The sequence below is a fragment of the Drosophila nasuta genome, chromosome 2R (assembly GCF_023558535.2).
Source record: "Drosophila nasuta strain 15112-1781.00 chromosome 2R, ASM2355853v1, whole genome shotgun sequence".
Taxonomy (NCBI): Eukaryota; Metazoa; Arthropoda; class Insecta; order Diptera; family Drosophilidae; genus Drosophila; species Drosophila nasuta.
The window spans coordinates 24488815-24504057 of record NC_083456.1 but is presented as its reverse complement, the minus strand read 5'-3'; the positions used below and the strand labels follow the sequence as shown (position 1 = coordinate 24504057).

At 44.1% G+C, this 15243-nt stretch overlaps 7 protein-coding genes across 8 annotated transcripts in view; 3 read left to right on the top strand and 4 right to left on the bottom strand.

Annotated features, from left to right (window-relative positions):
• Positions 1-508: 508 nt before the first annotated feature.
• On the bottom strand, positions 509-2912 carry LOC132786718 (sphingomyelin phosphodiesterase 1). Its single transcript, XM_060793337.1, has 4 exons — positions 1884-2912; positions 1105-1822; positions 885-1034; positions 509-824 (listed from the first exon to the last, which is right to left on the bottom strand). Exons 1-4 carry the CDS (start codon positions 2906-2908, stop codon positions 663-665), a joined length of 2055 nt encoding a protein of 684 aa, XP_060649320.1. The 5' UTR covers positions 2909-2912; the 3' UTR covers positions 509-662.
• Positions 2913-3865: 953 nt separating this feature from the next.
• On the top strand, positions 3866-6466 carry LOC132785307 (RING finger protein 37). Its single transcript, XM_060791345.1, has 2 exons — positions 3866-5019; positions 5072-6466. Exons 1-2 carry the CDS (start codon positions 4297-4299, stop codon positions 5894-5896), a joined length of 1548 nt encoding a protein of 515 aa, XP_060647328.1. The 5' UTR covers positions 3866-4296; the 3' UTR covers positions 5897-6466.
• A 493-nt stretch (positions 6467-6959) lies between these two features.
• LOC132785308 (uncharacterized) lies at positions 6960-7595 on the top strand. The gene has a single exon (XM_060791346.1). It carries the CDS (start codon positions 7025-7027, stop codon positions 7517-7519), a length of 495 nt encoding a protein of 164 aa, XP_060647329.1. The 5' UTR covers positions 6960-7024; the 3' UTR covers positions 7520-7595.
• LOC132785309 (small ribosomal subunit protein bS18m) lies at positions 7537-8186 on the bottom strand. Of its 2 annotated transcripts, none has more exons than XM_060791348.1 (2): positions 8069-8186; positions 7537-7995 (listed from the first exon to the last, which is right to left on the bottom strand). In XM_060791348.1, the coding sequence occupies exons 1-2, from the start codon at positions 8100-8102 to the stop codon at positions 7592-7594; spliced, it is 438 nt and encodes a 145-aa protein (XP_060647331.1). In that variant the 5' UTR covers positions 8103-8186; the 3' UTR covers positions 7537-7591. The 2 variants fall into 2 exon arrangements, with proteins under 2 accessions (XP_060647331.1, XP_060647330.1); XM_060791347.1 differs by having other exon boundaries at positions 7537-8013; positions 8069-8181.
• A 29-nt stretch (positions 8187-8215) lies between these two features.
• On the bottom strand, positions 8216-9806 carry LOC132785166 (uncharacterized). The gene is made up of 3 exons (XM_060791157.1): positions 9800-9806; positions 8360-9255; positions 8216-8285 (listed from the first exon to the last, which is right to left on the bottom strand). Exons 1-3 carry the CDS (start codon positions 9804-9806, stop codon positions 8271-8273), a joined length of 918 nt encoding a protein of 305 aa, XP_060647140.1. The 3' UTR covers positions 8216-8270.
• Positions 9807-9881: 75 nt separating this feature from the next.
• LOC132784116 (116 kDa U5 small nuclear ribonucleoprotein component) lies at positions 9882-13568 on the top strand. Its single transcript, XM_060789521.1, has 7 exons — positions 9882-10011; positions 10193-10318; positions 10372-11043; positions 11186-11277; positions 11337-11528; positions 11592-13094; positions 13153-13568. The coding sequence occupies exons 2-7, from the start codon at positions 10205-10207 to the stop codon at positions 13508-13510; spliced, it is 2931 nt and encodes a 976-aa protein (XP_060645504.1). The 5' UTR covers positions 9882-10011; positions 10193-10204; the 3' UTR covers positions 13511-13568.
• The window catches only part of LOC132784117 (tubulin beta chain), a 25839-nt gene continuing 24159 nt past the window's right edge, over positions 13564-15243 (bottom strand). The window contains exons 6-7 of the mRNA XM_060789522.1: positions 13853-14175; positions 13564-13785 (exon numbers count right to left, since the gene is read on the bottom strand). Of these exons, the coding sequence (XP_060645505.1) occupies positions 13693-13785; positions 13853-14175 (416 nt within the window). The 3' untranslated portion in view covers positions 13564-13692. The remainder of the gene's footprint in view (positions 13786-13852; positions 14176-15243) is intronic.

Below are 15243 nucleotides of genomic sequence, written 5' to 3'. Positions count from 1 at the left end.
TCTCGAACTAATCTTATTAGGGAGTCCTGAAATTGAAATACTTTTACTTAATATCATAAATCTTCTATTCAAAGATAATCTAAAACTAATCGAATCTCTTATACTATACATTTCTACTTTTAACTGTTAACAGCTGAATGGATTAGCACCGGCGAAAATACCCATTGTAGATAAGTTAAAACACCTGTAGGCTCTATATAGATTATAGATATAGATTAACATTCACGTGCTAAACTTGAGCGATTTGATCAAAAGTCTAGCCGTAAAACTGAATGGGCCATAAACTATTCGCATACTCGCACATACTCATTAGAGTACATCACATGTATTCATAGCAACGGGGATTATATAATGTGTGAATATTAGCTGCATTTTATGGCTTTATTGTTGAGTTTTCAGCTAATAAGATGATTTGCCGCTATAGGCGGGGATGATAAGCCACGGTTTTTGTGGCACGATCAGGAAGCAGGCCCCACATGTAGACCTGTCAAAGTCTATTTTGGCGCGATAATATAAGATTAAGCGAAACAATTGTATTAGGTACTTACAGATAAATGTATTTTGAATTTCTTTTTTGGCACTTAATCGTGCTGTTGACAAATGAAATGGAATTTGCGATTATATAAGTTAACATTAAAGTAAGTATATACAGTTAAGAGTGTCTAGAATCCAATTCTCACAGAGACCACTACAGCGATGAGGGAAGTAATGCTCAGGACACTCAGAGCAGCGGCTCCATCATCACCAGGATTCTCTGGCTCGGGTTCAGGTTCAGGCTCCGGTTCAGGCTCCGGTTCAGGCTCAGGCTCGGGGTCAGTGTCCAGCTGTAGAGATCGAATAGGTTTAACTTACTGAATAAAAGGAAGGAACCGTGAAAAACTTACAGCTGCAAAAAGTCGTTCACGTAACTCCTGGCAACGCGACGTCTGATCATTAACCGTGGTGGCAGCACGACACAAGGAACCCGCCAGACAATTGCGATCACAGCCACCGGAGACTTGTGGCTCCGCAGAGGTGACCCTAAAGCGCCAGTACTATAAAAAAACAACAAGGATAAATTAGCTTTGATCCTAAATTTGACAATAATTTAATTGATATATTTACCTTGCGCATCAGCTCGGGATTGTCGGCAAAGTCGTCCAACAACTTGTCGATGCCCGCTGGGCTTAAGTCATCGGTGAATTCCTTAATGAACTCGTACTCCAAGAACCAAGTGGGCTCCTGCTCGGGCTGCTTGTTTGCCTCGTTCAAATCAAAGATGTAGGTGCGATGATTGGTCACTTGGAATGTGGCTGGCTCAACATCGTACACACGGTAGTTGGGATTCTTGTAGCTGTATGAGGTCAAGGCACCACCATTCCAGGCCACAGCAGTGGCATGCCCCTCCTCCGAATAGTGCACAGCTAGCTCATCCTTGTGCGAGTGACCATTGAAAATGCCACTGATGGTCTTGTGGAAGCGTGTGATGATACGGTTGTATGCCCTGGCCCAGACAGCCCAGCAAGTGCCATCGCCCGAGGGAATGTGGGTGAGGACATGGACCTTCTCGCCGGCAGCTTCGGCGGCCAGCAAAACGTCGTGGAACCATTCCAGTTGGGGTATTTTATCGGTGCCATTGTGATACAGCCAAAAGTTGTCAGTGTAGCAGCCATTGCTGTTGAGGGCAATGATGCGAAAACCTGTCTGAGGCGACACGGTGTAGTAGCCACCCTTGAGAATAGTCTCCTTTGTCTCAGCAGGCAGCCACCTAGACCAGTCTTCGTACAAGTGCTCATACAGCCACCTAGTATTCACCTCATCCGGCACATCTTCGGGACTGAAGCTAAGGTACAAAATGATTGATTAATTCGAGCTGCAGTCTCAAAGCTCAAGAGGCAACTTACTTATTGAGCGGATGTGGTTCGTGATTACCAATGCAGGGATACACGTTGACATTAGGGAATACCTTGGCGAATTGATCCGATACCTTGCTCAGCACTTCACGATTCTTGGCCACCGATGTGCCCCAGACCATGTGGTCAACAACGTCGCCCGTTTGGTAGATGTAAGTGCACTCTTCAGTCTTTACTGCGTGATCGAGTGCGGATTCAAAAGATCTCCAGGGTAAATCACAATCACGATAGTCGCCCCAGTAGCCAGCTGCATCGCTGGTGCCCTCCACACCATTCTGCACCTTCTGGCAACACATGGGTTCATCACAGGTGGCGAGAGATCCGGGTTCATAGAGTGGATCGTGGTGAATGTCGGTGAATTGACAGATCTTAAAATCACTGTCGCTGTGTTTGGGTGTGTCCGACTTGGAGCCGGTCATGGCTTCCCCATTGTTGTCCACCGTCATGGTCCAGTTGTAGTTGGGAGCCTTGGCTGTGTCGCAGAAAGTGATGCCCAAGAACAGTGAGCAGAAGCTGTGCGAATCCATTACCGAGTTGCGCAATATGTAATCCACTGTAGGCAGCTCAGAGGTGATGATACCCTCGCATACCTCCTCGGTTTGCAGTTCCAGGCGACGGCACACATCCATGGCAATTGTCTTCATCAGCGCAGGGCTGTTCTCGCCATTCAATTCGCCATCCTCGTCACGCACGGTGCTTATGAAAACATTGACAATTGAACGGCACAAAGTGCAGACCACGAACGAATCACGCGTCTCGAGATCAGGCAAATTTTTGGTGAATATATCCTTTTTGCTATGCGCCTTGGCCAACTGGGTGGTCAGTTGCTTGAATGCAGGTGTTTCGACTCCTGTCTTGAAGAACGTTATGTACTCCTGCTCGAGACGCTGAGCAACATCGCCGGAAATTGCGGAAAGAATTTTATCGTCCAAGTCGAAATCAACAGGAATTCCTGGCAGATTAAGCGCGGAAGCGAGCACAAGGCCGCAGGAGAAAATAAAAAGCAAACACCTCATTGCATTTGCAGAACCACTGAAACACTTACCCCACCTGGAGGCCAATTTATAGGTTTCTCACGGCCCCAATAACGACAGCTTATCAGTGTTATTCGCCCATTCAGCGAAATATTCGAGCTGTGAAGTGGCCGATAAGGATAGATTCACTTATATTAGCAATGCACGGTAATAATTGGGGGATTGGGGGATTTGCTTAAGCTGAATGTGGTATCTAAAAGCACTTTCATTATGGTACAAAAATATACTACTGCCTTAACAACATAAAGCATTTAGTATCAATTGTGATTAGCATTATTAATGTTTATTGGATTGTGCTAGTGTATGGGAATTATATTGCAAGTTTATATCACTATAGGTCAAAAAGCATTGGCTATCTGTGATTAAGAACTACATTTTTGAAGGTAATTATTATAAATAATAAATATTCAATGTTTTTGTCAGCATATTTTATGCCCACATAATCGATGTCATTAGCTTTACGTTCCATAAACTATGTTTAACTTTTCTTACACGTTTGATTGATATATTGCTTATTATTTATCTACATAATTGCAAATTTTGTCAACCACACTGTAGTGTATTCAAAGGGTTGGTCGCTGCGCGCACAATTTGAATTTTAAAAAACAATCACATCAAATCATAAGGAGCGAATGGTCACACTGGGTCAGATGTTTCATCGGTTTATCAATACTTTGCTGCTTATCAGGTTATCAGTTCGCTGCTGGAAAAATATCGATAATTTAATATGGCTGTCTGTTTGCTTATATTATTATTATTTATTTACATGATAAATGTAAATAAATAATAAGGTCAATAAATTGGGTCAACATGTATAATTTGTCTTTTCTGACACATTAACTTTGTTTTCTTGAAATTCAATTAGAAATAGTCGACAATAAGTATATTTATCGAGGGCTGCCGCAACAGCCAATCAGCTGTTGCGTGTTTATATTGTATGTTCCAGGGCAGCAACAACAGCTTTGTAGCCAGACAAACACGAGAAAAAAGCGAGCAATAAATGCTTGAGAAGGCCAAGGATCATTGGAAAATTACGGCAATTACAAACGAATTAATGCAAGAAAACTACAACGAACAAATAAAAAAAGAAATTGTGGGCACACTAGTGCGTGTGTGAGTGCTTGCAAGTGAGTGTGTGCAAAGCGAGGCGAGTGACTAATTGTGTGAAGAGAGCGAAGCCAGAAAACACAGGAGCCCAGTGACGCCATTTTCTGTGTGCGAATTAGCAAACGGAAAAAAATCAAAGCAGGTGGGGCAACAAAAAAGAGACGCAACGGCAACGCCGCGTGACCAAACACCAAGAAGTGAAGCGTAGAGAGCAAAGAGGAGATAACAACACACATAGTCCACACAAGAAACGTATACTTTCAATGAGCAGCCTAATCAACTTTCTAAATCCAAAACTAAAACCCTCGGTGGAATGCGATGCCGTCTGTGAGGATGGTTACACAGCAGCCAATCTAATAGCCGATGATGCGGAGCAGCTGGAGCGAGGCTTCATGTGCTTCGCCGTCTGCAAGCCTCCCATCGAGATTATCTTTGACTTTCCCAAAGCCATCGATATGAAGGTCATCAAGTTGTGGCACAGCTCGGGGGCTCTACGTTCCACGGCCTTCGAGGTGCACGGCAAGCACGATGGAATTTGGGAGCGTGTCGCGTATGTGCGTGATTTGCCCAAGGGCATGGATTCGGTGACGTTTTGTTATCAGAGCGATTACAATTCGCGGAGTAACACGGCAGCTGCGCAGCAACAGAGCGAGAAAGTATTTTTCTTTAAGACAGCACACAAGATACTGGCGACCACGAATAGCGTTAAGATCGTAATACGTGCTACAGAACGTTGTCCACCTGTGCTGCGCAAGATACAGATGTGGGGATTGCCGGCGCGTTGTCTGGAGAAGGCGGATCGAGAGCTGATGAAAACGATTTGGAGTGAGATAAGCGATCCGTATGGCTTAAGGGATCAGGCGCTGCAACAACAGCAACAGCAGGCTGGTCAACGTTCTCCATCGCGTCATATACCCGAGCTGCGCGAACAGTCAACGCTGGAGATACCGGAAGAGTTCCTCGACTCCATCACATGGGATCTAATGGTAAATAAGACAATTTATGTACTATAGCAAATTATTAAGCATTTTCTTGTAGATATTTCCCACTGTGCTCCCCTCGGGCAAAGTGGTCGATCAGTCCACCATCGATAAGCATTCGGAGGAGGAAGCGAAATGGGGCCGATTGCCTTCGGATCCGTTTACGGGCCTTGAATATACCTCACAACGCAAAGCAATTTTAAACCTGGCGCTTAAGGCGCGCATCGAAAAGTTTCTAATGGAGCACTCAGAGCACTTCAAGTCCGTGCCACGTTCACTAGGCAGCTCGCGTATGCGTCGCCGTCACGCCTCACAGTTCGCTAGCCACATGTGTCATCAGCAGACATCGGCTGCCGGCACATATTCCTCATTGAGCAGCCTCGCTTACAAGCATCAGCTACAGCAACGCAAGACCAAGTCAACAGTCACTGCCACCGCCACATCGGCATTCTCAGGATCAGTATCACCAACATCGCCGCCAGCGGCAAAGCGGGCGAGGCACAGTCACTCCACATATGCGGCAAGTGCCACAGTTACAGCAACCATCAGCAGCAACAGCAACAACAGCAGTGCGGATCAGACGCCTACCTCATCATCAACATCTGCCACAACTACAGAAGCAAGCAACAACACGTCTTCCATTGATCAGGCCATACAACAGGCACTGCAGAAAATCACCCGCTTCACCCAAGTGTTGCCCCTGCAGCAACAGCAACCGCCCAGTTGCATTAATTGTCGCAGCGGGCAGTTCGCTTATGAGATTCGCACTTGTCGCCATTTGGTTTGTCGCGAATGCCTCGTGATGTTGTCCACAGCTCAGCAATGTGTTTGCAAGGTGGCTTTTTGTGGTGGTGATGTGGAGCGTTATCACAAGCTGCCGTAGTTGTTGTGCCTGCTCCACCTCCAACTTCACTCTCTATATAAATATAGTCTCGTATTCTAGTGCTTCTATATATACGCATATATAGTACAGACTTAGGTTTTATTTGTAAGCATTCTTTTCGTTGCCAATCAATTCAAATATGATTCGATTATTTTTTTAAATTTGTCTTTACAATCTATACATGTATTTTGATTATTCAGTTCGTAAGCTCGTAAATCGTAGAATAATTTCTAATCATATCAGCGTCGATTTTAGCAAGTGCTGAGAGTTTTATTCAAAGCCAAAATACAACACTTGGATGATGGATAATGGATGATGTTTGATCATCCATTGTTACATTAATTATCAGTATCAGGTCACATTTAGTCGGCAAAGCGATTAAACTTAATATATAGGCATAAATACTACTACAAATATGTATGCAGATAATAATGCAAATAGAGCCAGAAGATAAAGCGCGCATAATTTTTGTAGACTTTATACAATCCCCCAAACAATTTGAGAGGACCGAGAGTATCAAGCGCGAAGTTTATATATATTCTTTATTGAAATAAAGTTACAACAAAATTATTTACAGCGTATGGTTTATTGTATATTTGGGATATTCATAACATTATCTTTTTTTTAGCAAAACAAATGTTAATTTTAATTTTTTCCTGAAAACAAAGTTCAAGTAAAAATTCCTTTTTTTTAAGAAAAACACATATCAACAAATTTTTAAATAGTATTTCTTTTTTTTTTTTAAAGAAAGAACAATAATTGGTTTCGCTATGTTGAATTTGCTGTTGCTAAGGCATAAATTTGACCCTGGATAAAAACACTCCATTTGCGGAAGTGAGATCATATTCATAAGCGTACGTGTGAGAGTGAGTCGGAAATATAAACTCTCAAATGTGGTCATAACTTATCTATGACCTCAGCAATCAAGTGAAGTGATCGTAGACAGCTGGAACAGCTGTTGATATTAAAAACATAAACAGAGCCATTGGCATCTCATTTTGCATTATTGATACACCCATACAATCACACACTATCGCAAGCAAGCATGTATTTGTAAAGACGTAATTAGTTGTTAGTCTGGCAACGCTGTACAAAGAAATCGAGAGTCAAAAGTAGAATTGCGCCTTGATGGCGGACAGCACAACAGATTCAACGCCGCTGCCCAGGCGACGTTTGGGTTTGAGGTTGCACAAAGGAGCTAGAACGACACCTGGAAATCGTTTTCATGCACCACAGGTGGCTGCAACGCCGCTCAGTGCGGACAACACCAATAATTCAGAAACCCCGCGTGCAAGTCAACCAGCAAAACTCAAAGCCATTTCTACAAATTGCCGGCGTCTCGGTTTAACCCGACGTCGCCCTGATTTAAGCAAGAAGCGACTGGAATTTATAGTTACCCAAGACAATGCTGCTGTTGTCGAGGAGCAGACAAGTCCACAAAAACTGGAATGGCGACAGCGCAAAATATTGGAACTCGAGGCGGACATCGAGACGTGGAAAAGTGGCTTCAATGCAGCCATTAATGACTTACAGGCTTTAGTTCCTAATCCTGTAACAAAGGAGAAGCTATTGACGGAGTTAAAGCTGCCGCTGGAACTGCTGCAGTACTTAGAGGAAGACTGAAGAGAGAATTAGACATATAACTAGCAGTAAAATGTATTTTTCACTACTTTCAAAACAATTAAACAAACATTCTCAATATTTGTGCGGACGCACAGGCTTCTCGGGATCAAACAGCTTAGGATCGTGCAGAAAATCAACGTCCTTGTGGTAGCCGGGCATCAGCAGACTGTGTTGGGCACGAGAGATCGCCTGCTCCACGTCCTGCTGCTTCTGCTTGCATAACCCGGTAATGTGGCGACCGTAAATGCGGCCCGTGTAAGGCGATTGGAATTGGGAGAGCAGCTTCACGTTCTTAAAGTTGGGTGTGATGTTGTGCTTGCACAGAATGCACTGTTGCGGTTCCTTTTCAAAGGGATTCGCCATCTCAATTGGTTCATCGGCATTTGTTGCTGCATTTGTCGTTGTTGTTGTTGTTGCTTCCTCATTGACGGCAACAGCATTGGAATACAAACGTGGTTGCAAACGGCGACTGCCTGCTAGATTGGCAACAGTAGCTGCATATTAAATTATTTAATTAGACTTTATTCTCATATTATGTTTGCAACTCACCATTGCGAGCAATAAGTTGTGTTATTTTAAGCATTTTAATTATATTTTCATTCAACTTTATTATGTTACGTTCAGCTGGTGGGCTATTTTCCGACAATCAGGGTGGCAACGCTTGCAGTTAGTCTCCGGCAGCGCCGCACATTCACGTTTGTGTAGGTTGCTTCTTTTAGGCAAGCACGTGACGTCACAAACACCCTTTATATTAAAAACAACATGGCTTTATTTTCAAATACAATATTATTAATTATAATAAATTTCAGGCATTACATCTGTTGAATAAGTTATATTTACAAGCTTATTTTGTATTATGTCATCATTAAAGTTAAGGCTTTGTGGAAGTGTGGAAACCTTTTCAGTTGTGCTTATTTCTATAATAGAATTAGCTGCTGTAGTGTTTTCGATAATTTTTGGAGTGGTGCTAGTTTCGTTAGAATTTACTTCAGTTACAGGTTCTATTAGTGATATTTTATTTGTTGTCGTAGGAAATTGTGTTGTCGAATCTTTGGCTTCTGTTGTAGTTTGCAACTCAGGTGATTCCGAGGAGAAATCTTCATTTTGGGTCGTCGTCTCCAATCCTTGCGTTGTATTTTCAGGAGTAGTTGCTTCTGTTGTGGTGGCATCATTTTCAGACGACGTAGTAGTACCAGGCAATTCGGTTGTGGACATAGGAAGTTGAGTAGTTGATTCCCAGCTTTCAATTGTCTCATCGTATTTGAAGAACTTTTGTGTAGTCGACTCTATGTTCTCAGTTGTGCTTTCAGGAGTTCCTTGTGATGTTGAGATTTCAGCTTCTGTGGTCACATCTATCGAGGTGATAGAATCAATAGTTGTTGATCTTAATTCATTTGACTCGGTTGTGCTATCTATGTTGGGAATTCCAGTTGTCGTATAGCTGAAATTTTCCTGTTTGGTGGTTTCCTCGGCAGCGTCGTTCCATGAAGTGCTCGTTGTAGTTTCAATTCCAGGAATAATTCCAAGAATTGGAAGCAGCATTGAAGATGGTAGTTCAGTTGTACTCGTTATGAACTCTGTTGTTGTGGAACTTGTTGTGGAATCCGTTGTGGAATCTTCGTTAGTTATTTCCGTCGTACTAGTTGTAAACTCCGTTGTGGAATCGATTGCCACTTCAGTAGTTGTCTCTGCTGCTTGATACGATTTAGTTGTATCGTCCACATCTAAATTGCTCACTGTGGAAGACTCCCAAAGGACTTGTTGTGATGTCAGGGAGCTCGGTAGTGATCGAAATTACAGGTAACGTTGGTTTCCTTGTAGTAATTGACTTGTTTGATGGTTTATACGGCACATATTTCTTCACATTATACGGTTTGTGATTGCTCACATAGTACTTGGCCAGCTTTATCCAATCTTCTCGACTAAGTAAATTATTATTTAATAAACTCGTTGGGTTTTCAGCAATTGATTCTTTGCAGATAGTCGTTTTGGTGTACAATAGCACAAGCCCAAAAAATAGCCACAGATTCATTTCGAAACGTGTTACTGGAAAGGCCACAGATGACTTACTGTTTTAAATAGAAGACTGTGCAATTTAAATCACTACCTCCTACCTGACTTGTCGCATCGTTTTTTCTACCTGCGCTGCTAATGACGATCCTTTGTTGAGAGCGGGACCTTACTTTTTTTGCAAATGGCGTTAAAAAAAAACAATGTGTATGACATTTAACATAGTAACGGCCATACAGTGTTCTTTTCCATACTACATTTTAAAAATACCGCTCATGTTTCGACTGCCAGGGCTGCACTGCATGTAAAAACGGGCTGTGAGCAGATTTGGTCACCCTAGTGCCGGCCAGCTGTGTCTTTAATGTGAAGAAGAAGAACGGCGTGCTTCGTGTTCCGCGTTTTTATTGTGCAAAATATTGATAAATTGCTATTTAAACAAGAAAAAGTGAAAAAGTAGTGTTATTAATTGATTTATAAACGAGGTAAATAGTTTATGACTCAATGAAGTGAATGCTGTTCGTTCAAATGCTATTTTGGCTGTGCCGGCAAAAAGCATGTAAACGTTTGCTGAAGGGGCGCCAGTGCTTGTGTGAATGTGTGTGTGTGTGCATTAGAGTGGATCTTATTTTGAAGGATAAACACGATAATAAATATTTATTTCAGCAAAGCTGTACTATGGATTCCGATTTGTATGATGAGTTTGGCAACTACATAGGACCCGACTTGGACAGCGATGAGGACGATGATCAGAGCATTTATGGCCAACCCGATGTGCCAGATGATCAAGATGTAAGTTAAGATTTTAACAAAAGTGTTCACATTAGTAATTGCACATCTTTTAGGAGGATGGCATGGATGAGGACGAAGCAGAGCCACAAGACGATGAGGATAAAGAGGTGACTGCAGTTGTGTTACACGAGGATAAACGATATTATCCATCGGCCGTAGAAGTCTACGGTCCAGATGTGGAGACAATAGTGCAAGAGGAGGATGCACAACCGCTGGATAAGCCGCTCATTGAGCCTGTGAAGAAGCTCAAGTTTCAGATCAAGGAACAGGATTTGCCTGAAACAACTTACGACATGGAATTCATGGCTGATCTGATGGATACGCCGCCATTGATTCGGAATGTTGCTTTGGTTGGCCACTTGCATCATGGCAAAACCACTTTCGTCGACTGCCTGATACGTCAGACGCATCCGCAGTTCGAGAACATGGAAGAGCGTTCCTTGAGATACACGGACACCTTGTTCACTGAGCAGGAGCGTGGCTGCAGCATCAAGGCTACGCCAGTGACCCTTGTGTTGCAGGATGTCAAGCAAAAGAGCTATTTGCTGAACATATTCGATACGCCTGGTCATGTGAACTTTTCCGATGAGGCAACAGCTGCTATGCGCATGAGTGATGGCGTTGTGCTCTTCATTGATGCATCCGAAGGCGTCATGCTGAACACCGAACGTCTGCTGAAGCATGCGGTGCAGGAGCGATTGGCCATCACTGTGTGCATCAATAAGGTAAGATTGTGTCATGAGTAATTAAAGAGTTTTTGTTGAACATATGTCGTCGATAAGCACTGGTATAAAGTTTGACTAATTGAAGAAACAGAAAAATAACCATTAAAGGACGACTTATAATTTTTAATATTGTATATTGTAGATCGATCGTCTCATTCTGGAGCTGAAATTGCCGCCACAGGATGCGTACTTCAAGCTCAAGCACATCGTGGAGGAGATTAATGGCTTGCTCAGGTTGGTTTGCTTTATTCGTTGCACTTTTGGTTTATGCTAATCGATCACTCTTACTATAGCACTTATGGCAGCGCAGAGGATAATTTGATGGTGTCCCCAGTGCTTGGCAATGTTTGCTTTGCCAGTTCGCTATACGGCTTCTGCTTCACTCTCAAATCCTTTGCCAAACTCTACGCTGATACCTACGAGGGAGTCAATTACAATGAGTTTGCCAAGCGTCTGTGGGGCGACATGTATTTCCACAGCAAATCGTAAGTGCGGATGTTAAAACTGTTAAAAGAAAAGTTTTACAACTTTCATATTATTCTTTTTAGGCGCAAATTCACCAAGAAGCCGCCGCATAGCTCGGCACAACGCAGCTTTGTGGAGTTCATTTTGGAGCCCATGTACAAGCTGATTGCTCAAGTTGTGGGTGATGTAGACACCACGCTGTCGGAAACTTTGTCGGAGCTGAGCGTGCGCGTTTCCAAGGAGGAAATGAAGTCCAACATACGTCCATTGTTGCGTGTGGTGTGCAACAGATTTATGGGCGATTGCAGCGGATTTGTGGACATGTGTGTGGAACACATCAAATCGCCGCTGGAGAATGCCAAACGCAAAGTAGATCACATCTACACGGGACCCAAGGAAGGCGACATTTATCGCGACATGATTTCGTGCAATCAGTATGGAACGTTGATGGTGCACAGTTCCAAGATGTATCCCAACGATGACTGCACCTTCTTCCAGGTGTTAGCACGCATTGTCTCCGGCACCTTGCATGCTGGACAGGAGGTACGTGTGCTCGGAGAGAACTATACACTGCAGGACGAAGAGGATTCACGCATCCTTCAAGTGGGCAGACTTTGGGTCTACGAAGCCCGCTACAAAGTGGAGTTGAATCGTGTTCCTTCGGGTAATTGGGTTCTCATCGAGGGCATTGATCAGTGTATTGTGAAGACTTCCAGCATTGTGGATATCAATGTGCCAGAAGATCTCTACATATTCCGACCACTAAAGTTTAATACACAGAGCATTATCAAGATTGCCGTGGAGCCCGTGAATCCTTCGGAGTTGCCCAAAATGTTAGATGGTCTGCGTAAAGTTAACAAATCGTATCCTTTGTTGTCCACTCGCGTCGAGGAGTCGGGCGAACACGTTATTCTCGGAACTGGCGAACTGTACTTGGACTGCGTGATGCATGATCTGCGCAAAATGTATTCGGAAATTGACATCAAGGTCGCTGATCCCGTGGTCGCTTTCTGTGAAACCGTTGTGGAAACCAGTTCGCTGAAGTGTTTCGCAGAGACGCCAAACAAGAAGAACAAGATTACCATGATATCTGAGCCACTAGAGAAAGGATTGGCCGAGGACATTGAGAATGAGACCGTCTGCATCAATTGGAATAAGAAGCGCATTGGCGAATTCTTCCAAGTTAACTACGACTGGGATTTGCTGGCCGCACGTTCCATTTGGGCTTTTGGTCCAGACACAACAGGACCCAATATTCTGGTGGATGATACGTTGCCCTCGGAGGTGGACAAGAATCTATTGACTGCCGTTAAGGATTCAATTGTGCAAGGTTTCCAATGGGGCACACGAGAAGGGCCGCTTTGCGAGGAGCCCATACGTAATGTGAAGTTTAAAATTCTAGACGCAGTCATTGCCAATGAGGCGCTGCATCGTGGTGGCGGCCAAATCATTCCCACGGCACGTCGTGTGGCTTATTCGGCTTTCCTGATGGCCACGCCGCGTCTCATGGAACCGTATTTGTTTGTTGAGGTGCAGGCACCCGCTGATTGTGTGTCCGCTGTCTACACGGTGCTGGCGCGACGCAGGTGAGATTAATCTTGAGATATCAAATGTAAACTTTACTAATAAATCTCATTTTTGCAGAGGACATGTGACGCAAGATGCTCCCGTTTCAGGCTCACCGATTTACACAATCAAAGCATTTATACCCGCCATTGATTCGTTCGGTTTCGAGACAGATCTGCGCACACACACTCAGGGTCAGGCCTTCTGTCTGTCCGTGTTCCATCACTGGCAAATCGTGCCCGGCGATCCGCTGGACAAGAGCATTGTCATCCGGCCACTGGAGCCGCAGCAGGCGTCGCATTTAGCTCGTGAGTTTATGATCAAGACACGAAGACGCAAGGGTCTCTCTGAGGATGTGTCTATCAACAAGTTCTTCGACGATCCTATGTTGTTGGAGCTGGCGCGACAAGATGTCTTGCTCAACTATCCACTTTAAAATTAAGACTGCTGTAAAGCGAGCCAATAAAAGAAAAGAAACACTTAAAAACATAAAAATGAAATACTAGATTTATGTTTTATTAGCTGACACAACTTGTCTCTCTACATGTTAAATAGCTTATGTTTAAAGTTAGTCATGCAGAATAGTACAAGCGGAAGGCGTTAGTTGCAAGTGCTGGACTAGGAGTCGCCATTCTGCAGCGTCTCCGCCTCGTAAGCCTCGTGCTCGGCCTGCTCTTCATCGAACTCGACATCGTCGTCGGCGGTGGCTTCCTGCAAGATGATAAACAATAATATAATATTAAATGAGTAAAGCTGAGTTTAGTAAGCGGAGACGCACCTGGTACTGTTGATATTCGGATATCAGATCGTTCATGTTGCTCTCGGCCTCAGTGAACTCCATCTCGTCCATGCCCTCGCCGGTGTACCAATGCAGGAAAGCCTTGCGACGGAACATCGCAGTGAACTGTTCAGAGATGCGCTTGAAGATCTCCTGGATGGCCGTCGAGTTGCCAATGAATGTGGCGGACATTTTGAGGCCGCGTGGCGGAATGTCACAGACGGCGACCTTCACATTGTTGGGGATCCATTCGACAAAGTAGCTGCTGTTCTTGCTCTGCACGTTGAGCATCTGTGTGTCCACCTCCTTCATGGACATGGGTCCTGTTAATTATTAACAGCGTCAGCATAAAAAATACTTGGAATTCAAACTAAACTAAGAGACGGAAGCAACAGGAGCAGCAGTTGGTGGCCAACTTGACGCATTTACATCAAAAGCCAACGTTAGCTTTGATGCGTCAAGCAAATCCCCAAATCCCTGAATATGAAATACTAAACGGCTTCCTAAAGCTGCTTCCTGGCAACACACACTTGGCCACCTGGGCTGCTCCTGCTTAAAGGAAGGCGCAGGAGCAGAAGCAGAGGGAGGACACTAACAGAAAACAGTCCCAGGAGGCAACTAAAAAAGCTGTTTAAATTCTTGTTGGTTGTTGTTGTTGTGTTTTTTGTTTTTGGCTTTTTTTTTTGGTGCGTTTTGTATTTTGTTTCTTTACGCTCATTTTTGTGATTAATTATTTTGCAAGCGGCAAAGAAACGGATGAGCAGCAGGCGAAGAAGTGGGGGGGGGGGAGGCCACACTGCAGCCTTAAGTCACGTTCAGCATGATTAGTTAAGGCCCAAAAGCCGTGTCAGGCAGCGGTTGCGGGACTGGGACTACAACGTTAGCGACTCGGCAATGGGAACTCGGCAATTCCCCAATGGATCTTGAAAGTAAATTTCTAATTACGCGCGTTTTGCGAGTCATCAGTCAAAGGCAGTGTAAAATGGAGCGGGGAGTGAGAGGCCGAGGCCGAGAGAGCTCGTCGTCGTCGTCGTTGTTGTTGGCGGTTGGGCACAGAAGGAATAACAAATGAAATATTATGCGGCATACTTTTGGGCGCCGCAGCGCAGCAGTTTATTAATTTAAAAATTAGCGCGAAAAAAATGCGACCTACTCGCCTCCACCTTAGCCACATGGCGAGACGGTGACAGCAGGCAGTATGCAGAGAGGAGTGAGAGGGGGTGAGAAAGCGAGTGCTCACAAACAAATTTGCGCTACGTGCGCGCTGACGGATTGCAGCCTTTTTAGCCGCCAGTCAACGTGCATTAATCATTTTTAGTGGCGCCCATAAGTAGGCTTTGCGTTTGCTAATAAAATTGTCGCTGTCGCAAGTAGCAAGTGGCAAGAGTAGA